This window comes from Sminthopsis crassicaudata, chromosome 4, assembly GCF_048593235.1.
Source record: "Sminthopsis crassicaudata isolate SCR6 chromosome 4, ASM4859323v1, whole genome shotgun sequence".
Lineage (NCBI taxonomy): Eukaryota > Metazoa > Chordata > Mammalia > Dasyuromorphia > Dasyuridae > Sminthopsis > Sminthopsis crassicaudata.
The window spans coordinates 438,843,339-438,868,777 of record NC_133620.1 but is presented as its reverse complement, the minus strand read 5'-3'; the positions used below and the strand labels follow the sequence as shown (position 1 = coordinate 438,868,777).

At 36.6% G+C, this 25,439-nt stretch overlaps 1 protein-coding gene and 1 pseudogene across 1 annotated transcript in view; both read right to left on the bottom strand.

The window, feature by feature from the left end:
• The window catches only part of HMGCS2 (3-hydroxy-3-methylglutaryl-CoA synthase 2), a 28,626-nt gene extending 23,265 nt beyond the window's left edge, over positions 1 to 5,361 (bottom strand). Inside the window, exon 1 of the mRNA XM_074263241.1 lies at positions 4,944 to 5,361. Within this exon, the coding sequence (XP_074119342.1) occupies positions 4,944 to 5,053 (110 nt within the window). The 5' untranslated portion in view covers positions 5,054 to 5,361. The remainder of the gene's footprint in view (positions 1 to 4,943) is intronic.
• A 13,876-nt stretch (positions 5,362 to 19,237) lies between these two features.
• Positions 19,238 to 20,940, bottom strand: LOC141540928 (aldehyde dehydrogenase family 3 member A2 pseudogene; annotated as a pseudogene).
• Between the last annotated feature and the right edge of the window lie 4,499 nt (positions 20,941 to 25,439).

Below are 25,439 nucleotides of genomic sequence, written 5' to 3'. Positions count from 1 at the left end.
TTTTTGGGTGGAAGGATATGTTCAGAACAGCACAGCTTTCATTGATTCTCCTCTTCCTTTCCCTTTCTCTTTCTTTTCTTGCTTCAAGTTGTTCAGTTGTTACAGTTATGTAACCCCATGTGGGGCTTTCTTGGCAGAGATGCTTGCATGATTTGCCATTTCCTTCTTTAGCTTACTTTACAGAGGAGCAAACTGAGGCAAACAAGGTTTGGGACTTGCTCAGGGTCACTCGCTGGGAAGTATCTGAGATCAGATTTAAACTCAGAGAGATGAGATTTCCTCAATCTAAGCCTGCTTCTCTATCTAGCTGCCCCTTTTCTTGAATATTGAGATTCATATTTATTGGGTTAATTTCAGCCATTATAATTCAACTTTCTAGGACACTTTTGCATTTGTCTTATTTTCCTCTCCTAGTTCATACCTATTTCCTCTAAGGAATACCTTTCTCAGGCTGCATCCTGCTTTAAGGACCTTCTCCTTCAAGCTCAAATTTTATAAAGTTTGTTTTCCTCTACAATGGTTTGTGAAACAGGATCTGTTTAATCATACCTGTTTATTTGGGGAAATAAAAGTACACATTGACAAATGCTATATACAACGGAATTGAGGGAGATATTGTGCCTGTAGGTGGGATTGAAACTGGGGACAGAGAACTTAGAAATGTCCCCAGCTTCAGTCCAATGGATAGAAGGGAAGGTAGGTGGGGGGACAATATATATAATGGCTACAATTATGTAAAGAAGAAACAAAAAAGATCATGTAATTGTAAACATGATAAAATTCTGGGAAAAAAGTTGAGGAAATGTTCATCCTTATAAGATCAGCCATATTAATGTGTATGTAGCCTTCTTGCCGGTTCTTCTCCCTGTCACTCCATCCCCTGTCTTTTGCCCTGGCTGTATTCTACATCTACTAGGGACCTCTTCTTCCCCTTTGTCTCATAGAATACCCTTTGTACTTTAAGATTCATACAAGTAACCTTTAGGGTAAGGTTTCTCTTGGTCCCTCCCTCTGCTAATGAATTCTCCTTCAGCATTATCTTGTATCTCTTTTGAACATATCTTGAACATACCTAGAAATACATCATCTCAACCCATTAGAATGTAAGGCACTTGAGAGTAAGGTCAATTTGATTTTTGTATTGCCAGGGCTGACACATACATAGTAGGTGCTTAATAAATGCTTGTTGACGGGTTGGTTAATTTTGCTGAACTGCTTTCCTGATCTCCCTCTCTTTCAGTGAGTTGGTAAATAAAACATTTATTAAGCACTGTGAGCCAGGCACTGGGCTAACCCCTAGCTATACCAAGAAAGGCAAAAATACGGTCCCTATCTCAGGAGTCTACTTTCTAATGGAGGAGACATCTGGGAAAAAAATCTGGGCAGTTAAGATATAGTATAAATGGAAAATTATTTCACAGGGAAGGTACTAGGAATGAGCTGCTGTGGAGGGGAAGGATGGAAAAGGCTACCTACATAAGAGGGATTTGAATGGACTCATTAGGGAAACCAGAAGGGAGAAGTGAGGAGGAAGAGCATTCCAGGCATGGGAGGGCAGGCAGTTGAGAGATGAAATGTCACTTTATGGATAGGGAAAGAGGGAGGGATAAACTCAGAGAGGAACAGAAAGGAAAAACAAAATAAATTCAAAATTCAACTGCAAATTACACCTAGTTCCCCTGACTCCAAATTTAACACACTTTTCATTGTACTGCACTCCTTGAGGTGACCATCTTCTGCTCATGTCTGTATAAAGGGAAGAGCATAAAAATGATTGAAAAATTGTGGAAGGCCTGGTCAGGGGTAGGGATGATGTTTTTTGAAGCTGGAATTTGCAATCTCAGATGTTTAAGGATAATTTATCTCTCTCTCTCTCTAGATATATACCCACAGATATACTTAAATATATACACACGTATCAATAATATATATACACACACACATATAGCATATACTTAAATATATACACACATGTATCAATATGTGTATATATTCACACATATATTTGCATATATATGTTTATATATGTATATGTGTGTTTATACAGTTATCCCTTCCACATTATGACTTTCCCCAATTAGATTTTGATATATTGCAGGTTGCCATAAGAAATTAAATGGGAAGTTTGGGGAATTTTGCAGAAGTTACAGATTATACACAAAGGCCAATAAATGACACAGAGCCTGTGACTAACCCAAATTTCATAATAAAGCACTGTTAACACCCCATAAAACTAAAAAAAAAATCAGTTTTCTTCTTTGGTACATAAGGAGGGCCAAAAATTTTTGTTTGGATTTTTCAGATTGTGTAGGCATCCCTCAGCTCTTCAATGTAGAGATTTAGAAGGGATAATTGTGTGTATATATGAATATATATATTATTTATGACTATGTATACACACATATATGTATATATACATACATACTTATTAATGAATCATGGCTAGCCAAAATATGATTTTTTTTAGTTTCGTCAAGGTCTTCTAATAACCTATTCCCCAAGACCCAAAGTCTCTGTGTACTCTTTCTCATGCATTCTCTGTTTTGGAACTCTGGTGATAAGTTCAAGGCTGTAGGGAGAGCCTTTAAGGCTGGACGGTGGGGAGTATCCAAATTCTTATATTCTTAAGGAAATGGCTCTTTAACAAAATCTTGAAAGGGGGGTTGGGAGAAATAAGAGAAACTTAATAGGACAGACAGCTTCCTATCATATGGCCCTATTTGTCTGCTGGACCACTGGACTTGTTTAAAATCTCACTCTGTCAACAGCATCCTTGGTAAATAATAACAGCTGATCTCTATATACCCCTTTAAGGTCTGCAAAGTGCTTTTCATTTATCATTTAATGTTATGCTTATATCAGCCTTGTTTTGCAGGTAGCAGCTGTATGGTTTTGTGGAAGGCAGAGAACTCAGGTTCAAGTTCAACCTTAGTGTGTTGAGTACAGTCATATGATCTCCTGAGGTCCCTTATAAGACTAAAATGATCCCCTGATCCCATTTTATGGATGAGGAAACTGAGACTTAGTGACTTGCTGAAGATCACCTAGCCTCCTTGACTTCCAGGCAAAGCCCCATGTACTATGTCATTCAACATGATGTGTGATTCCCCCCCCCCCATTAATGGTAGTTAACATCCTTTTTACTGGTGCTTTCTGCGACAAAATTATAGTTCAGATCTCTATGAAATATAATTTATAGAACACAACCATTTTTTTTCTTACAACCATTCTCTCAGGTAATTAGTAGATGGATCATTTTCCTCTCTCCTCAAATTTGACAAATGGTGAAACTGAGGCTCACTTATATCTTAGTGAATAACAAAGTGGGGGCAAAAGTCCAATCCTCCTCACTCCTGTAAGTGTTCTTTCTATGCATCACTCTGCCTTTGGGAACACATTTAGATGGTACCCATAACTGATTGGACTTTTAAAAATATATATATATATTTTAATATTAAAAATGTTTTTTTGAATTCCATGTTCTCTCTTTGCTCCTTCCCTACCCACTGAGAAGGCTAGCAATGTGATCAATTATATACGTGAAGTATATAAGTCATATTGTATAAAAATAATAAACTAGAAACAAAGAAAACAACAAAAAAACCTCTTTTTCAATATGCACTCAATTTGTCAGTCTCTCTGGAGATGGATAATATTTTTCATTGTGGGCTGACCTGACTTGTGGATGTATATACAACATATTACATAATGTGATACATAATCTTACACTTGCAATTAATAAGACCCAAACTATGTCAAAGACAGAATCCTATAGATGCCCCCATGGGGGCTCAAGGATCCCTGCTCAGCAGCAACCCTGTTATCGCACTGTCTGTGGGGTCAGTGTGTGAGCACCATTCTGTAGCAAGAGAACCTTGAACTGCTCCCCACTCCCATCCCCCCAGATGACATAAACCTAGTTCAAAGATTAAAGAACCAGTGTCATTAAAAATGACATTATTGATTCTTCTCTAACAGTTTTTTCTAGAATATTGAATCCAAAGAATACAATTGTGCTTATAGAGTGAATAGGTCAAAAAGAGAGGAAAATACCCTCTAAGGCAGCAGCTCCTTGTCCCCTTCTCTGTGTTCCATATCCCATGTCTAGTGAAGTCAATGGAATTTTAAAATCATAGAATAAAAATACATAGGATGACAAAAGAGACCATTATACTTCAATATTTTGTTCAGCTGTTTAAAAATGTCTCTGAACTTGGATAGGAAACGATATTGTTTTTGTTCATTTTTTTCAGTCACATCCAATTCTTCCTGACCCTATTTGGGGTTTTCTTGGTAAAGACATAGGAGTGGTTTTCCATTTCCTTCTTCAGCTCATTTTATAGATGAGGAAGTGTTAAGTGACTTGCCCAGAGTCACACAAGTAGTAAATGTCTGAGGTTGGATTTGAACTAAATAAGAAGAGTTTCTGACTACAGGCCAGTACTTTATCCACTACCCCACCATATTAAAATATAACTTTCTTCCTTCCTTCCTTCCTTCCTTCCTTCCTTCCTTCCTTCCTTCCTTCCTTCCTTCCTTCCTTCCTTCCTTCCTTCCTTCCTTCCTATCCTATCCTTCCTTCCTTCCTATCTATTTATCTATTTTAAGCCAAGCTCACTAACTTTAGGTTAAAAACTTCTGATCTTCGAAATATATTATAGATTCTATTTAGAATCGCAGAATGTTTCACAAGTTGATCTTTTTTTTTTTTTTTTTTTTTTTTTTTTTTTTTTTTACAATTTCTAAGGAAACGCCCTTATGGATTCCCTCATTTTGCAAATAGAGAAACTAAAGCTAGTGACTAACTCAAAGGTGTATACATAGTTAGCTAGTGCACAACAGGGAATCAATCTGGAGCTTCTTGGACCAAGAGGGCAGGAAGCTAGTATTTTAAGCAGGGGGAAGGGGTAGTCTAGGAGATTCTTTCAGGGCATCTGACTCACCTTTGGTGGGCTGTGGGAAGGAGAGATGATGGGATGAAGTTCTTCTTGGGTCTCTGAAGCACTGATTTCATGTGCAAGGCCTTCTTCACGGCTTGGAATAACCGAATCATTTTCCAAAGGAGAGAGGAAAGTTTTCAGCTCACAGGACAGCTGGAGGATGCTCCTGTTCCTTGCAGATGGGTCTTATATAGACTCCTCAGACTGGGTGGCTCCACCCCATGTTTATCAAGAGTAACAGCCCTTCATTTTCTAAAACTGGACCAAAGGTCTCACTATACAGCAGCCAAAATGAGACGTCAGTAGAAAACATTGCCTCTGTTAGGCAATCAAGGTGCTGTTCTTTTGTTTGTCTGGTGGGATGGAGATGGGAGACAGAAGAAAGAATGGTCTCTATCACATTCTACAGTTTACCCATCTCAGTGGGCCCTGGAGGACCTTTCTTGGCTTCCTTATTTTTTCTTTCACAATACAGCCATAGAGAAAAAAGAGAGACTGAAATTGTAGATTAGGAAAGACCCTGAGGAAACAGTGGGGCAAGAGGGAACATCCTCCCACCTCCCTTGTCATCTAGTTCCTAAAGGAATGAGAAATTTAATCCAAAGGAATGAATTTCTGATAGAGAAATACAGACAGTGTGGAAAATAAGAGGTAGGCCGGGAATCTTGTGGGCCATAGGTCACATTATCAAGTCAGGGAGGTGTATGGGCCTGTAGTAAATTAATTTTGTTTTCTGTCCTGGATACATAGCTCTAGGTAGAATAAGTGGCAAGAAACACAGGTCTCTGTCTTTCTCCTAGTCTGAGTGAACTTCTAGTTGGGACTTGTCTTTCCTATCATATATGATAAACTACATTGCCTCATAGGCACTCAGGAAGAAATTCAACTCAATTCACAAACCTTGGCTTAGAACCTACTATGTGTGTAGTGCTGGGGATTGAGATCCAAAAGCAATTTAGAGCCCAGCCCATGATTTCAAGAAGCTTTTAATCTCCTAGAGCACAGGTTCTTAACCTGTGACCCACCAACCCCAAGGAAGCAGTGGAGAGATTTCAGTTCATGGGGTCCGTGCACTTGGATGGGAAAACATATGTTTATATTTCAATGGAATTGGTTTCTTTTGTAATCCTGTGTTTTACTTTGTTCACTGAAAATATGATTCCACATTATACATGGTAACAGCAAGATTATATGATGATCAGTTCTGATGGACGTGGTTCTTCTCAACAATGAGATGATTCAGGCCAGTTCTGATGGTCTTGTGATGAACAGAGTCATCTACACCCAGAGAGAGGCCTCTGGGAACTGAGTGTGGATCACAACATAACATCCTCATTTCTTTTGTTATTGTTTGCTTGAATTCTATTTTCTTTCTCACTTTTTTTTTCCTTTTGGATCTGATTTTTATTGTGCAGCACGATAATTGTATAAATACATATACCTATATTGGAGTTACATATATATTTACCATGTTTAACATATATTGGATTACTTGCCATCTAGGGGAGGGGGTGAAAGGAAGGGTAAAGGGAATTGGAACACAAGGTTTTGCAAAAGAAAAAAAAATAAAGATACATATATATGTATGTATCTTTAAAATATGATTCTAAGAATAGGCTTCTCCAGACTTTTAAAGAAATCTATGACAAAAGAGCTAGAGGATTACAACAGGTAAATGAATAACTATAATACAAGATTTAGTAATAATGCAAAAGAGATCCAGACATGGTGCTAATCAGGAAAATATGAAAGGAGAAAGAAACCTTTCAACTGAGAGAATGGGGTGGGGATGTTTCAGGGAAGGCTTTTTTGTTGTTCATTTCGGTGTCTGATGCTTTGTAACCCCATTTGGGGTTTTCTTGGCAAAGATACTGGAGTAATTTGCCATTTCCTTCTCAGATGAGTAAACTGAGGCAAACACAATTAAGTCATTTGTATAAGCTGACAGGTAGTAAGTGTCTGAGGCTGAGTTTGAACTCCAGAAGATGAGTTTTCCTACCTTCAAGCCAAGCACTCTATCCACTCTCTCATCTAGTGACCCCAGGCTTAACAAAAAAGGGGAAGTATCTGACTTAAGTCTTGAAGGCAGAGAAAAGTTCTAAAGGAGATGGAGATAAGGAAAGAGTTCATTTAAAGCCTACACTGAGCCCAGAGGCATCACAGAACTAGTAGCACAATTCTCCTCAGTAATTTAATTTTTATTTAATTAGCAAAGATCTGTCTTCTATCCTTCCCATCTTCCTAAACTATTGAAAAGGAAAGAAAATCAAAACCTTTATAAAATAGATGTACTCATTGACCATATTTCCCTCCCAAAAAACTCCAAAATATATTTCAATGTACTCTGTGAATTCATCCCCTCTATGTCAGGAAGTTGGTAGCATATTTTATCATCATCCTTTGGAATTAATGCTTGATCAGAGTTCCTAAGTCTTTCAAAGTTGTTTGTATCTATAATTGTGTTATTATTGTGTTAATAATATAATATTATTCTCCTGGCTCTATTCTCCTCCCTCTACTTCAGTTTATACAAGCTTTCTCAAGTTTCTCTGAAACCATTCCTTTATTTCCATCATTTCTTATAACATTAGCATTCTGTCACATTCACTTACCATAACTTGTTCAGACATTTCCTAACTGATGGGCATGTGTTCTGTCTTACTGGTATGGTTTGGCTGGAAAGAGCACTGGATTTGGAACAAGATCTGGATTCAAATTTTGGCTTCAATGCAGTGTTTTGTGACTATGAGCTAGTTATTTTATTATTTTGTTCTGCTATTTCCTCATTTAAAGAAAATTGGTTGGAAAGGGCAAGGGAAGAAGGAAAGGTTAAGATTTGTGATTTCATTAGCATTTAGAATGTCTTGTGAGGAAATTCCCTCTTCCAAAGTGGACAAGTATTTGCTTTGACTTTATGAGCTTAGAAAGTCATCTGTTCAAGATCATGTTATCATTATATGTCAGAGGCAAGGCTTGAACCCAGGTTTTCCTGGTTTGTAAGTTATTTCTTGGAAAAATAGCTCCATGAATGTACTGTGGATTGGTTTAGCCATTCTAGAAAGTAATTTAGAATAAGGGAAAAAAGCTTATACAATGATGATAATACTGTAAAGAAAAACAATTTTCAAAAACTTAGGGACTATGATCAATGCCATAACCAGCCATGATACCAAAGGTCTTATGAAGAAGGATATTACTCTTGTTCCTCCAGACAGAAAGGGAATGAACTCAGGGTACAGAATAAGAGACATTGCTTTGGATATCATCAATATGTGAATTTTTGCCTATGACTATGCACATTTGTTACGTTGGGTTTTGTTTTTCTTTTTCTTTTCAATAGTGAAGAGAGGTGGGGGAAGCAAAGAAATAGGCTTTTGCTAATTGAAAAAAAATTAAATTAAAAATCAATTTCTCCTTTGTTCTGCTCTCTTCTGCTCCCATAGCCACAGAACCCACCTGCCTATTCCTTTTCAGGAAATCTCCCAGCTTTATAGATTACCTGACCGTTTCATTTTAGATTGTGTCTTCTATTTTGGAAATTGACTTTTTTTTTAACCATCCTAAATATCAAAGTGCACTTTTCCATCACATCTCACTCCTGAGTTAATAGACAAATGGAAGAGATCAGAGTGTAGTACTGTTGTTTGTAGTGGAAGAACAAACGCTATTTAGATAGATGGTGTAATCTTAACAACCAACAAAAAGAAATTGGAAATCTTATTTCCTATCAAGGATTTGATCTTTAGACTTAAAAAGTATAGGTCAAATATAGTTGGGAGGAAATGAAAATCAGAGATTTATAAGGAGATAGTGAGAGTCACCCTGCTACTTTTAATGAGCTTAAGACCCTAAATCTAAAAATATTATAATTAATTTTTTAATTAATTAAATTAATTTTATCAAAATTTTATGCATAGGTAATTTCCCAGCAAAATATTATATTTCAAGATATGAAAATATCTTGCAGTTATAAAGCAGTACTTCAATCATTCATTCAATAAATAAGATTGTGTGCCAAGCACTGTACTAATTTCTGGGGATGTAAAGCAAAAACAAAAGCAAAAATAAACCCTACCCTCAAAGAGTTTACATTCTAACAGGGGAGAAGAATGTAAATAAATGGGAATATATAAGTCGATAGAAGGAAACCCTAGAAGGAAAGGAAGAGCAGAAAGGGGAGGAAGAAGAAGAAAGACCAGGAAAAATTTCATGTAAAAAATGGTGTTTGATCTGAGTCAGGGGATCTAAAGAGGAAGAAGTGAGGAAGAAGAGCATTGCAAGCTTGGAGAAACTGAAAGATCTTAGATGCTGAGATGGAGAGTTACCTCTAAGGACCAGAAAATAGGTTAATATGACTGGATTGTAGAGTTTATGGAGGGGAACAGAAGATTGCAAAGATAGGAAGATGTCAGGCTTTAAATGCCAGTCAGACATCTAGGGGAGGGAGTAGAGGGAGGGAGAGAAAATCTGGAAAAATGAATACAAGGGATAATGTTATAAAAAAAATTACTCATGCATATATACTGTCAAAAATTTATAATTATAAAATTAATTTAAAAAAAGAAAAAAAGAAAAAAAATGGATGGGCATTTGGTTTCCACAGTTACGAAAATTAAATTGGAGAAATGAAACTTAAATTAGAAAACTAAAATCCACAAGGACATCAAGGAATAATCAAGGATGGAAGTTATATTCTCCCAAAAGAATGTAAGCTCCTTGGGGGCAGGGACTAACTTTTGTGGTCAGAGGTGAGATTTGAAAAATATCTTGTTTTTAGCTCTCAACCCTCCTCTGTTAGTTTCCCCCTTTTTAGAATGGAAGCTCCTTGGGAACAGGGACTGACTGTGTAATAAAGGGTGGAGATTCATGCCGAGTAACTTCTGTAACATCCAATCACTGGGGAATCAGGGGAGGAACTTGAGCGTCCTGATGGGAAATAAAATGCTGCCCTTGTAGTTTCTAAGGTGTGTCCATTCACATGGGCACCCATTCTTGCAAGAATGTAAAATAAATCTTTTCTTCATTCAAAAAAAAATAAATGCCAGACAGAGATAATTTTTGGTCCTAGAGGTAATCCTTCTGATGTCATGTATTACACCAAGAAGGCAAAATCTACTGCCCATAATTGAGCTTGTTTAAGCAATTTATTGATTTATTTTTCTTTTCTTTCTCTTTACTTATTTTTTTAATTAAAGCTTTTTATTTACAAAACATATGTGTGGGTAATTTTTCAACAGTGACCCTTCCAAAACCTTCTGTTCCAAATTTTCCCTCCTTCTCCCCACCCCCACCCTTAGATGGCAGGCAGTCGAATATATTATGTTAAAATATATGGTTTAAGCAATTTATTGCAACTTTCCACAGAGAAATGTCATGTTTCCACCTCTCCGCTGTACCAAAAATTGATCAGACTGAGAAGAACTAAGTTTTTTAAATTATGGGTCACAACCTCATATGGAGCCTCATAATTGAATTATGAGGGTTATGAAATTATGATTTATTATCAGTAAATGATTTCTACGCTTATTTTATAGACCTAGGTACCCAGGGTCATGTAAAATTTACTTGGGTGAAAAGAGGTTGAGAGTGGAAAAAATTTAAGAAGTCCTGTTATAACCCACCCCAAATGATTTCAAAACTGCTTCTGGGCTAGAGATGACCACTGGGTGCTTGCAGAGCTCTTGCTGAAGAGGGCTGGATATGCCTTTAAGAGCCACTCTTTCTAACACTAACAGGTAGGGTCTTTGTACCTTTTTTGGTTTCACAGGTAGCAAGTCTGGCAGCTTTCCAATAAGACCTCTGGAAATCAATAAACATTTACCTGGTATTTTGTCTATTCTTATTTCCAAAGGCTCAGAAAGAAAAAAAAAGAATAAGAAAAAAACATAACTAATCCATACATTGAAAAATTCTGAAAATAAATGCAATATTCAATTCTTGTGGACCTTCCACTTCTGAAAAAAGTGAGATGGGAATATCTTTGCCTATTCTTTCAAGCCATGCTTGTTCTTTATACTTTTGTAATATTTCCTTTTGATTGTGCTGTGTGTATGTATATTTGTGAATTCTATTTATATGATGATAGTCACTGCATTTGTTATTTTGTTGTATATCAGCTCAAGAAGATCTTGGCATATTTCTCTAGATTTGAGCTACTGAAGCTTAAATCTGTGCTAAGATTTTTGGGCCACTTTATATTTGTCATTTCTCATAGAACAATAATATTCTATTGTATTCATGCATTCTTTGTTTGGTTATTTCAATGATGTCTGACTGTGACTCCATTTGGGGTTTTCTTGGCAAAGATACTGGCATGGTTTGCTATCTCCTTTCCCAACTCATTTTACAATTGAGGAAACGAAGGCAAACAGAATGAAGTGACTTACCCAGGGTTACATAGTAAGTATCTAAGGCTGGATCTGAGCTCAGGAAGATGAGTTTCCTGACTCTAGGACCCATACTCTGTACAACCAAACTGTTCACAATTTATTTAGTCATTCTTCAATTGAGTGACATATACTTTGTTTCTTTATACTTTGTAGTTCTAAACATTTTGCTGTATCTGTGGGAACTTTGTATTTGTTTTATTTGTGTGTACCAATGTCTCTTATCCTTTTTATCAAGTGCTCATTCTGGGCTTTAGGTTGTGCATATTCATCCTTAGTGATATGCTCCTTCTTCCATCTCTTGTATATGACTTTTAGAACATGAATATATTTGAGAGTTCCCTGTGCAGCCACATTTTTTCAATCACTAGCATTTCTTTTTCTTCCTTATCTAAACAAATCCTAATTCTATTGCCAGAATTTCATTTTTGAGAACTTCCAATTTGTCTTCAGCCATATTCACTCTTAAACTGCTTCATCATGGGATTATCTTTTGTTTGGATTTTTGAAAAGCTGCTTTTCCAAAATCTACAATAAATGTCTGATCAGGAACTTTAAGATGAAAGGATCACTTTCTCTGAGGTTTCTGGATTCAAAGGTTAATTATTTTTTATTCTATTTTTTTGCTTATTCCCAAAAGTATTTACTTTGTACAAAATTTCCGACCTTAATGTAAAGGAATTAAGCTACAGTGGTAAAAAATTGGGTATGGGGAAAGGGCTAGAAGGAGAGGGATAGACATTTCTCTGGGTAAGGTCAGGCTTCAGGACAAATTTCCATTTATTCAAAGATGAATCATTTTTATTTATCTGTAAATTTATCTGCTGTGGCCCTGTGGGTGGAGAGAGATAATATTATACATTGATGCCTTGGTGTCAGGCCAAAACTTCTCTTGTCAGTTCATGTTTTTGTGATTGCTTCATGAAATATACCAAATTTTAATTCCCATGAGCTCAGAATTTTCAGGGAAGGAGGACTAGTGATTCTATCCCTTTCTTCCCCTCTCCCCACTTCCTAATCCCCAAATCTATAGATATTTTTTAGCTAGGCGAGAGGTTTCAGAGCAAACTAAGAGAAAGGGCAAATGGTCATCCTGAAAGCTTCATGAAAAACAAACTGTTCTGTTTTCCTGTTGTGTTACAAGCTGCACCTTATCAGCAATTACTCTAAGGCTTTTATTTAAGCTCAAAAATAATTGGCAACTGGATAGAAATAGAAGGTGATAGAATTCTTTTCATAGGATATTTTTGCTGACATGGGACACATACTGTTAACCAGGAGTCACATCTTTTTGTGAGCTATCCACTGACAAGTATTTATTAAGAACCTAATGCATATCAGATACTTTGCAAGAGAAACAAAGAGAAAAGTGGAACAGTTCTTGCCTTCAAGGAGCTTACTTTTTAAGAAGGAGACAACATAAGATGTCACTATCACTTTATAGAAATTCACTAACTTGGTTTTATTCTTATAGGCATTGTTCATTAAATCCTGTCCAGCACTAGAAATATAAAAATGTCTCAAGGCCATTTGTTAAGTAGCACCCTCTAGGATAGAATAACACACCTGGAATCATGAAAACCAGAGCTTTAACCCTGCCTTACCAGATGGGTGAACCTGGCCAAGTCATTTAGCCTATTTCCTTCAATTTTTTCATCTGTAAAATGGGAATAACAGTAGTATCTACCTCATAGGATGGCTGGGAAGGATTAAATGAGAAAACAAACTTTATTGTTGTTATTGTTATTGTTAAATTTGACAACTGTTATCTAGAGAGAGAGAGATAGACCATCCTAAAAAAAAGAAAATTCTGATTTGAAAAGGAAAAGAAAATTTATTGTTTGTTTGACATTTTGCTTAAATCTGCCCAATCCTGGGGAAGTGAAAGATGACTGGGATGAGGAATTGTTTGCAAAATTAAAACCTCTTCACAGAAACATAAAAGAATTTGAGGAAAGGAAGGGGAGAGCAAAGAAAGGGAATATGGAATGATGAACAAATAAATGGGACCAAAATCTATAGGAACTTGAACGCATTCCGGCTTCTCCTCCAGAGGCTGTAATTCTGGGATTGATTTAGGCAATTTAAGTACATGAGTAGAAGTTTAAGTATTGGGGATGAAACCCTAGAAGGAGACCATGCATAAGTGAGGTCCTTCCTGAACTCCTTAGCTGCTAGTTTCCCCTTCCAACAAATTGCCTTTCATTTATTTTGTATGTGTTTATATTTATACTCATAGTCTTCTCCACAGAATGTAATCTCTTTGAGCTTACTAAGGACTGTTTCATTTATGTTTTGATATATTTCTTGCCTAGCATAAAGGCTGGCTTATAATAGTTGCTTGCTATATGCTGGCTGACTGACTGAATGAATGAATGATTGAGAGGAAGAGGAGAAACTGGACCAAGTTATCAAAGAATAAAGTATTCCATCTGGCTTTGGGTTAACCATGTATCTCTTGTTAGGTAGTAATTAATAGGAAATCATAATGTTTAGAATTGATGGTGTTTTTTGGTCTTGTTTGACTTTATATGACCCTTTTGGGGAAATTTCTTGGCAGAGACACAGAAGAGGTTTGCTATTTCTTTCTCCAGTGGATTAAGGAAAACAGAAATTAAATGACAGACTTGGGGTTACACAGTTTATAAATGTCTGAGGCTGAATTTGAATTCAGATCTTCATAATTCTAGGCTAATTGATCTATTCACATGTCACCTAACTGTTTCTATAAAGACAGAAGTGATGAATATTGGTAGGCTTCTTCAAATTTTCAAGGAGGACTATTGTTTGAGGAATTCTTTTAAACCATTGGACAGGGGAAATATGTTTTGTGTGATTTCACATATATAATTGATATCATATTGCTTCTCTTCTCAATGGATGGAACTGGAAAGAGAAAATTTAGAATTCAAAATCTTAAAAAATGTTAAAATTAAAAAAATGTAATTGTGAAATATTTAGTAAAAGAAATAAAAATACAATAAAGTAATAAGGATAATAATAAAACCACTAGAGATCTTCAAGCACAAGCTTTAAGTTGGATTATTTATCTAGGATGGGTTGGACTGCAAAGAAGCAAAAGTTCCTTAACACTTAAAAACATTTCATCCAGTGGACTCATCAGAGATTCCCAGAATTTCACAGCTGGAAAGGACTTCAGCAACCATATAGGCTAATCTAATGTGATGCTTACTGGCTGAGAAGTCCTAGGGAAATTATCTAACCTGTTTTCTCATCTCCAGAATTGGGACAATAATAGTACTTATCTTTTTTTCCCTTCACCTGTAGAGTTGCTGTAAGGGTAAAATGAGATATTATTTGTAAAGTGTTTTGTTAACCTTAAAGCACAATATATTAGCTATTATTATTAGGACATATATAATTAAGGAATTTTAGCTAGTGCTTTTGAGGCAGGAGGCTTCATGTGCAAAGAAATGTTATAAATGGGTTATGAAGATTAGGATAGTATGACTGGTACATGAGTTTGCTTGAAGGAAAGTCATGTGTAATAGATTTGGGAAGGTGGGCCAGACACTGATTAGGAAAGGCTTTTCAAGTTCAGCAGAGGCATTTGTATTTTATCCCAGAGGAAAGAGGGATCCTTTGAAACTTCTTGAACAGAGAAGGCATATGGTCAAACCTGTACTTTAGGAACACCAGTCTGGTAGCCATGTGGAGGCGGGAGGGGTGGAGATTGAAGGAGGGAGATTATTTAAGAAGCTTTTCCATAGTCCAGGTGATGCTAGCCTGAGCCAAGGTGATTGGTAGTTGGGGGAGTAGAGAGAAAGGGCTAGATATGAAATGAATGGTGGAATTAGAAACAAGATTTATCACCTGAAAAGAGCATTTATTAAGTGCCAGACACTGAGCTTAATTCTGGGGACTCAATGACAAAACAGTGTGTTAGTCTGTACTCTCAAGGACTTCATATTCTACTGGATGATTTGGAGGTTACAAATATGGGTGACTGAAAGAATAGTTCTATCTTCAAAAGAAACAGGGAAGTTAGAGAGTAAAGTATTAGGGTGAAAGAGTCTTGTTTTGGACATGTTGAGTTTTAAATGCCTGATGGTCATATAGAAGTGTTTAATGGGCTTGTAATGTAGAGTCTCAGGAGAAAGACTAGAACTAGATGTACAGATATGGTTATTGCCTGCATAGAGATAGTTGTTGAACCCATAGGAGCTGATGAGATTACCAAAAGATGTAGTATAGAGAGCGGGACAAGGGGGTAAGGTTTATGGAGTATATCCACACATAGAGGCAGTGACAAAGACAATGATCCAGCAAAGGAGGTTGAGAAGAATCAGTCAGACAAATAGAAAGACAGAAAGAGAGAGCATTGCTACAAAAACCAGGGAGAAGGCAAAGTCTGCAAGGAGGGGTTAATTAAAAGAATTAAACGATGAAGAGAGCTCAAGAAGAATGAAGACTGAAAAAAGATCATTGGATTTGACAATTAAGAGATCATTGGGAATATTGGAGAGAGCAGTTTCAGTTGAGATTGGGACATAGAAGAGAATGATCCCTTTCTGGGTTTTCTTCACAGAGATACTGCAGTGGTTTGCCTTTTCCTTCTCCAGCCCATTTTGCAGATGAGGAAACTAAGGGAGAAAGGGTTAAGTGACTTGCCCAAGGTCACATAGCTAATAAGGACCAGAGATCAGATTTTGCATTCTAGTGTTCCTGACTCCAGGACTATTCTGCCCTAGTTGCCCTACCTGACATCAATTATTTGCCTCTTTGAAATTGTTCCTAGTTCTAACTTCTTGAAACTCACAAAGGGCAATTCCTTCAAGGCTATAGGGCCAGGAAAAGAAAACTGATGGAAAGGTTTGTAATTCTGACAATAAAGTACTAATAATAAATGTTACCATAAAAGGGTTAAGTCTAGGGAAAGGAATGGGAAATCAGCAGGATGGATAAGCTTCAAGGCTGGAGTAGGGAGGACGTTTTCCTCTTTATCTTCCCAGATATGAATTCTTACAGTCACTGATTTCTCCTGCCTAAGATGAATGTGAAGGCTTCTTTGGCACCCAGTCCTTGACTATCCCTGATGCTGATAAATTTTAACTTTTCTCTCCATGGAGGTTTTTGGGTGCTTTCAGATTTAATCCTGGAGCTCACAGACATAGCTGTTTGTTTTTAAGATGGAAAATTCCACATAAAAATAAGAACCTTATTGAGGATAGAAGTTTCACATGGTATGGACATAGTTCAAACTGTTCAAGTATGCTATAAGGCTACATTAAAATATATTTCTAAAAAAGATCTTAGTAGAGAGACTGTAAGACACAATTATACTAAGAACAACCCAGACAAGTCTTGATGATTTGATTGTGAAATCTAATTTTAAAGGTCCTAGGTGTGCTATCTTAAATCTGGAAGGTATAGTCATGAGAGGAAAATGCTTGTATAACATTTTGATCATTTTCCTCTGCAGGGATATACTTTTCTGAATTTGAGGCAGCTTCTGCACTATTACATTTTCTGGGACTAGAAAGCTTTAATTCTGTCTAGTCCTCCACATTCTTCAGTCAGTGTTTTAGCTTAATTTCATTTTTTCATTAAAAAATTTATTAATCATAGTAAAACTTTTAAAACTGTAATATCAGTAACCAGACAACTGTTTAGTTTTAACAAAAAGGCAAATGCAACAGTACTTTTTTGATTAAAAATTTCTAATATCAAAACATATGCATAGATAATTTTCAACATTCCACTTTGCAAAACCTTATGTTCCAAATTTTCTTCCTTCCTTTATCCTTTCACCTCCCCTAGATGGCAAGTAATCCAATATATGTTAAACATGTGCAATCCTTCTATTCATATTTCCACAATTATCTTGCTTCACAAGAAAAATCAGATCAAAAAGGGAAAAAAATAAGAAAGAAAACAAAATAAAAGCAAACAATAAGAAGGTGAAAATATTGTTATGATCCACACTCAGACCCCACAGTCCTCTCTCTGGGTGCAGGTGGCTTTCTTCAGCAGAAGAGATTGGAACTGGTTTGAATCACCTCTCTGTTGAAAAGAGTCCCATCCATCAGAACTGATTTTTGTATAATCTTGTTGTTGCTGTGTACAATGTTCTCTTAGTTCTACTCAGTTCTTTTAGCATCAGTTCATGTAAGTCTCTCCAGGCCTCTCTGAAAACATCCTGCTGATTATTTCTTATAGAACAATAATATTCCATAACATTCATACACCATAATTTATTCAGCCATTCTTCAACTGATGAGCATCTACTCAGTTTCCAGTTTCTCCCATTACAAAAAGTGCTACAAACATTTTTGCACACATAGGTCCTTTCCCCTTTTTATGAAATCTTTGGGATACAGGCCCAATTAAAGCACTGCTGGGTCACAGTTTGATAGCCCTTTGGGCATAATTCCAAATTGCTCTCCAGAATGGTTAAATCAGTTCACAATTCCACCAACAATGTATTAGTGTCCCAGTTTTCCTGCATCCCCCCATCATTATTTTTTCTTGTCATCTTAGCCAATCTGAGAGGTGTGTAGTGGTACCTCAGAGTTGTCTTAATTTGCATTTCTCTGATTAATAATGATTTAGAGTGTTTTTTCCTTATGACTATAAATGGTTTTAATTTTTTTACCTGAAAATTATCTGTTCATATCCTTTGACCATTTATCAATTAGAGAATACCTTGAATTCTTATAAATTTGAGTCAGTTTTCTATATATTTTAGAAATGAGGCCTTTATCAGAACCCTTGAATAACACATACTTTGATATGCTATCAAAACAATTTAAAATTTTACACCTAATTTTTAGTATCTTTTTAAAAATAACTTTTTATTTATTTTTCCAAATAAATATAAGTATATATATATATATGTAAATATATATATATATGTAAATATATATAAATATATAAATAAAGATAGTTTTCAAAATTTACCTTGTGCTTCAAAATTTTCTCTTTTCTTTCATTCTTACTCCCTCCACTATGCAGGAAGCAATCTAATATAGCTTAAATATATGCAATCTTCTAAATATTTCCATATTCATCATGTTGCATAAGAAAAATCAGGTCAAAAGTACAGCTAATATTCTAAAGTTAATGACTAAAAGTCACCGTTTCCAGTTCCATTTCCTAAAACAAGCTAATCATTACGTGTAGTGCAGGAAGCCTCATCAGCAAATTATATCTACCCCTGAATATTTTTATTCCAGCAAAGCTGTCAATGAAGTAATCCTCCAAAAAAATTTCATTCCTCCCCTGAGACCACCATTGACTTGACATTTTCAACTGGAAGATGGGGAAAAACTCTACACTGACTCAGATTTTTAAGAATGGCCAAGTTTAAAAGTTATCTGCATCTCACTGGGCCTCTGTAAAGGCCTGCAGTTCTAATTCCCTCAAATATAACTGTGGCAAAGGGAAAATCTGTGCTCCTCCTCTGACCTAGTAATAGGTGGTATTACAAGGCCCTAATCTAAGATTGCTTCTCTTCTGCGTTACACTTAAGAAGACCAATTTCTGCGCTAATAATCAGGGTTTCCAGAGCTAAGAGGAGCTCTCAGTACCTGGGAAACTCTTTCCAAGGCCCTGCCCAAATCCTTGTCCACTTGCCTCCTTATGTTTCCAGGGAGTCTGGATGTACAGGTTTGGGGGGAGGGAGAGTCCCAATTAAAGCATCTTTTCCTCCTCCATCACAACAATTTCAATCTATAAGAAACTCAGTCTAGAGCATTCATCTGAAAAGACCCTGTTGCTAGAAGAGGTTTGGAGATGTGATTGAAATGGCAGGTTTTATAAAGGAGTAAACAGCAGTCTGCTTTAAATTTAACCTTTACACTTTTGTATGAATTTTTAAAAACAGAAATCATTGTGTAACAAAAGTGGAAATCCAGTAAAGGTAACTTGCAAACTGAAGCTGAGTCATCTTTAGTAATGTTGAAATTTGACAGTGACAGCTATTAGAACATTCAGAAGAGCCAGTAAGATGAAACCAATTCTGCCTTTTGGGAAATGTTTGAAGAGTCAGAAGTTTGCCCATTCTATCTTGGATGGACCACTTTTGGGGGGTATCTGGGCTTGTTGGCCCCTTAAACACTGTTTTAGGTATGCTCAGCAATGAGAGATGATGTCAACATTTTGTTTTCCATGATATGCACCCATTCCACTATCCCCAATTCCTCCAAAGGGCAAGGAGCTGAGAGGGAAATGCATGAGGACATCATTGCTGATAGAAACCTGGAGGTTTTCTCTATTATTATTTTAATCAGCTAATTGTTAATAGAAAACACGTGGAAGTTTATGAATTGCATTGCTTCCTCTGCATTTTTTTCACAGGTACCATTGGAAGCAGAGAACAAAAATCTCTTTGGGTCACCTTGGAGCTGGGCTTGACATCACTAAGATGTCACACACAGGGGAGCGTGTATTGAGTAGTCTCATCTGTCTCCCCTCCAAAAGCTTTCTTTTGTTCTTCAAGTAAATTTGTTATCCTTTTAAAGTGAGGGAAGTTGATCTTTCATAACAAAGAGACTTTTTTATTTCTTCATCATAGAATTTCTTCACAGTTTCCTTTATCTTTACCACAATCTGACACTGGAGGGATGACTCCCAGAGAATGTAGAATATAGCAATTACCACAATTCATAGACTTGCCCCAGCTGACATATTTGCAATCAATGTCAAGATGGCAGTTTTTGTCAATGTGACATGGACTCTTCCTCCAAGCTTAAAGTCATAATAATGAGGGAAATGAAAGGGGGAACCCCATTTCTATGCGCATAGATAATCCCATGAGGCGCAGTGTCCCCTGTAAAATGAATTTACAGGCCCAAAAACCTAGATTGATAAATAAAAGGTTTATTGTAGAAATTTGGAAGTAAAGCTCAGTTAGAAAGACTCTAGGGCCAAAGGTGGCCACTAGCGGGCAGGAACCCTTACATGGCTGGAAGGATACCATGTGTTGGCTGGGAGGGCTCCTGCAATGAGGGTGTTCTGGCTTACCTCTTTTATACCCAAAAGATGATGGGTGGTACCCCTAAATTCTCAGCAGGCTTTTCAGTTAGCTCAGATCAAGTGAAGGCTGAGGGAAGCTGAGCTGATGGTGGTGGGGGCTGGGCCCAGAGTTGGGCCATTAGAAAGGAATCTTAAAGGGACTTCAACCCCCATCAATAAGGGTCAAATGTTTGCAGACATGATAATCCCGACTCCAGCATGAATACAGTTCCATGGTCTCCTCAATTAATTAATTCTTTTTTTTACAATAACAGAGTATGGTTCCTTGTCTAAAAGCTGAGGAAAGAACTTGGCTAAGAGTATGACTGTCCTTTCACTTCACCCATTCACAATAGCATTTCCTGCTGCCAAGGTTCCTATTAATGGCTGAATGTTTAGGACAAATGGGGAGTTCCAAGCTCCAGTATGTGACATTACTGACTCTGAATCAAGATGGACCTCCTCTATTATTGTCAGGAGATTCTTCCCAGATAGCTCTGGGACAAGCCACCTGGGAAGTTTCTGTAGTATATGGTCAAATTCCCCAAGAACTCTTCAAAATTATATGCACTGAACTTCCTCTTGTGCAAGTCTGGGGCTGGTGCCATCAGGATTTCCTTCTGGCCCTCCTGCCCCATTTTCTGCAGGGTCTGTGGTTGCTGGAGGCAAAAGTGGAGTGGTCATAAGTGGTCTATCTGAAAAGGGATCCATCCTGTCACATTAGTATCTGGAAAGGAGTCTAGCCTGCCACATCAGCTACTCCATGGAGCTGCCCAGTGCTGAAAGAGATCAGGAATGGACTTCAGTTGTAGTTGTTTGGTGAAATCAGTGTCAGGGCCAAGCCTGGGAGCAAGACCTTTCTGGCACCCTTCCCTTGTCCTTGCCCCTCTTTGAGTTCTTCAACAACCAGGAAATAATTGTATTCCGAATAACCACTTTGCTGCCTTTGGTAGATCAAAAGTTGATCGAGTCTTCCAGAATTACATTTTGAACAAGACAAAAATATGTTTAATTGTTCTCTGACTTGTATAGTTTGTGATAGCTCATAAAGCATTTTGTTGGGTCTTCAAGTCTTCCTTTGACAGAATTCTAACCAACTATGGAACTAATCCATGATTCATAATTTGCTTAATTTAATCCTCATGGCCAGCTGCGATGTTTAACATGGTCCATGTAACCTCCTTCTGGATACTTTAGAGTGAGTAAGCAGACTAGAAATGACAGCAAGCAGTCTTGAGTTCATTATAATCTGAATTTGTTCATCTGTCCCAGTGATAATGTTTCCTATCCTCTTAAAATGGGGCAGCCGAGTGTCAGGATGAATAGGGTGCCTGTCCTAGAGTCAGGAACAATCTTCCCGAGTTCACATCTGGCCTCAGACATTTACTAACTTAAGTCACTTAACTTTGGTTGCTTCAGTTTTCTCATCTGCCAAATGAGATAGAGAAGGAAATGACAAACCCCTTTACTAAGAAAACTCCAAATTGGGTCATGGGGTCAGACACAACTGGAATGATTCAACAACATCACTCTTTAGAAAGGAATCACCATTGGCAATTCCACTGATCCTTGAAGTTTCCCCAGCTGGAACAACTCTGGTTGTTTCTGGGCATAGCAATGGGTACTCAGTAAATATTTATTTTATTAAAGGGATGACATACTTAACCTTACTCATTGATACTTATTTGGGTGATACTTGTTAATTGATGGATGAGGATCCATTGTGAATAGAACAATAATCCAATGTATCTCCTTGGCACTGAAATACCAGGGTCTGAATGTGACCCGTTCAAGAACAGAGCAAGGATTTTTTGTCAATGGCACAAGATTATTTCTGTTCTTGGCTATCAGTGTAATTCCATGGAGTCACATAGGTATCATTTCTACCTCCCTCCACCTTACCCCTGCAAACTGCACCTGAATTTTAAGGCAGATTCATTCTATGGTTTCATGCTTAGAAAAGCAACATTTGAAAGCCATTCTAAGGCCATCGAGTTACCGTGAAAATTATTACAATATTTTTAGAGGTAATGCCAAGTATCTGGGCTATGTGCCCATAGAATAGGTTATCAGGAACTCATGCAAGGGCAGAATGCATCTCTCTTCCTGGATAAGCAAACCATTAAGTTAGACCAAAGGCAGTAGCTGTTCTGCATTTCTCCTTGGGTGGGGAAGGATTGATTCTAAAATCATAATAGTTTGCATTTTTCTAGAACTCTACAGTTTGCAAAGCACTTTCCCCATATTATCTCATTTGATCCTTTCAACAATCCTCACAGGTAGGGGCTTATCCCCATTTTACAGATCAGAAAACTGAGGCAAACATGTTAAAGTGACTTATCCAGTATCACAGAACTATGAAAATGTCTGGGATGGGATGCAAATTCATGTCTTCTTGCTTCCAAATTCAGCCCTGTATTCATTGTGCCATTTAACCCAGGGTTTCTTAAACTTTTCCCACTTGTCTGAGAAATTTTTATGTGACTCATTTGGGGTAAAAGAGAAATCCCCAAAATGTTGGCATTCTAGACTGCTGGTGTGAGGTCTCTCAAAAGAATTTGCAAGATCAGATCCTTCCCCAAGTCAAGAAACAAAGTTTATTATACTTGTAATGTCAATTAAAGCAGACTGAGTTCCAAAAGAAGTTAGTAAAGAAATGTAAAGGAATGTAAATTTATGGGGAAAACTGAGAGAGAGCAGATGTTTCATGCCACTGATGTTAATTTTATGGTTTAGAGGTGGAATTGGGGAGTGGTCTGGTTCTAACTTTGTATAGTTCTCCTATTAGAACTTATTGGAGTAAGGGGGGAATCTTCTGGAGGTGTATTTTTAAGTTTGAAATGTCAGAAGGGCCAAGTGATAGCCACCCAATTTTATTATGTGCCTGCATTAACTTTAAGTACTTCATTATTATTATTATTATTATTATTATTATTAAATTTTTTTTTTTTGCTAAGGCAATTGGGGTTAAGTGACTTGCCCAGGGTCACACAGCTAGGAAGTATTAAGTGTCTGAGGCCAGATTTGAACTCAGGTCCTCCTGAATTCAGGGCTGGTGCTCTATCCACTGCGCCACCTGGCTGCCCCCAGTACTTCATTATTATTGCTTATTAGTTTTAGAAAATTTTCGATCATAGACCAACAGGCTGTTATCTGATAGGGAGCAATATTTGTTGCCTTAGCATCCTGGTCAGATAGAAAATAAATTATTTTTAACCATATCACTCAAAGGCCAAATGACCTTAAGGGTCATTGCTATATCCTCCCTAGAAGCTCCAACACATCAACCCCAGGTACATAGGTATATAATAAAATAGATGTACAAATCAAAGTTACCAATAATAAATTACAAAGAAATTTATTTTAAACTAATTTTTGGTACACTTATGATTTTATCATTTATTACAGAGAAAAGCAAATTTGCATACTAATGAAATGAATGTGCTTCTTTGTTTTTACATAAATCTTGGTGGATCATTTGATATTGCAACATAGAACGTTCAGAAATCTTTAGTATTGCCAATTTTTTCATGACTCCCATATTCAGTTACAAGACCCCAAAGCTTTGATCTAGCTTAGGAAAAGCACTCCAGCTAATCTTTTTTAAAAAATTATTTTAAAAGTATGTAATTTTTGTCCAATTACATGTGAAGATGGTTTTCAAGAATCTATTTTGTAAGATTTTGTGTTTCAATTTTTTGCTTCCTCTTAGTTCCTTCCTCTCCAACATAACAAGCAATATGATGTTATATATGTATAATATATATATGTGTATATATATAATCATATATATGTATAATATATGTGTGTATATATGTATATATATTCCATATAAGTCATGCAGGAAAAGAAAAATCAGAACAAAAGAGAAAAACCATGAGAAAGAAAAAAATCAAAATAAAACAAAAAAGTGAAAATAGTATGCTTTGATCCTCATTTAGTCTCCACAGTTTTTTCTCATTTCAGCTAACTGCTCAAATATTATTCCAGTAGGGAGTGTTTTGTGCTTGGACAGAAGTCACAATTGGATGTAGACCTGTCTATGTCCCATTTCCTTCCTTCATACCTTTGCCTAGGTTTGCCCCAACTCTGAAATGTCTGTCTCACTTTTGTCTCTTAGAATCCTGAGCTTCCTTCAAAACTCAGTTCAACCTCTACCCACTATACAAACCTTTCCTGATTCTTCCCATTGTTGGTGACACTTTTCCACTCCTGTTCCCTTGTTTTTATTTTACTATAAATTTATGAATACGGATTTGAAATTCCTTGAAGATAGAGACTTTCACTTTGTATCCCTAGCATCCAATGCCTGATACATAGTAATTCTTTGGTAAATGCTTGTTGGTTGATTGGAGAATGGGGTAAAATGATAGGCAGGAGATTTAATTTCTCTTCCAAAGGGCAAAACTGGATTTGAAGCTGAACTATGTCAGGCCTAAAACAGGAATTGTCTACAAATGCATGATGTAGAAAAAAAAAAATAATAACACTGAAGTAATGCAAGGTCTTTTAGCTGAAATGGTCCAAATGAGACAATCAATGCTCTTTCAAATCCTAATATTGTTCTGGTCCTGGCATAAAATGTTATTCCAGTTCTAAAATTCTATAATTCAGAATAATTGGGAATTATTTCTAGTGGAGGCTGGGGGAGAAGCTTTAAACAAGCTTTTCTCTAAATAATTTAAAAACTTGAAACAATTTTAAAGTCTTGATCAATTGTTACCATTATATTGTCTGGACTAGTAGAATTGTAGAATGTTAGAACCAGAAAGGAGCTTGGTAATTAATCAACCATCAAGTATTTATTAAGCAGTACTGGAGTATCAGACTGGGGTATCCATGTCAGATACCAAGGATAGAAAGACATAAAATAAAACTGTCTTTGCTTTCAAGAAGCTCATATCCAAAGGGAGGAAACAACTTACATGCATACATATGTGTGTATACATAATACATAAATACATACATATATGTGTGTGGATATATATGTATATATATATATATTATATATATTTTTAGAGAGAGAGGCATCTCAGAGATGGCCATTATGAAATGGGACAGAGGATCTATGAGGAAAAAATTGTAGAGGAAAAGTTTGAGTGCTCTTTGAACCCTGAGCAGCCCCAAATGAAAGAGC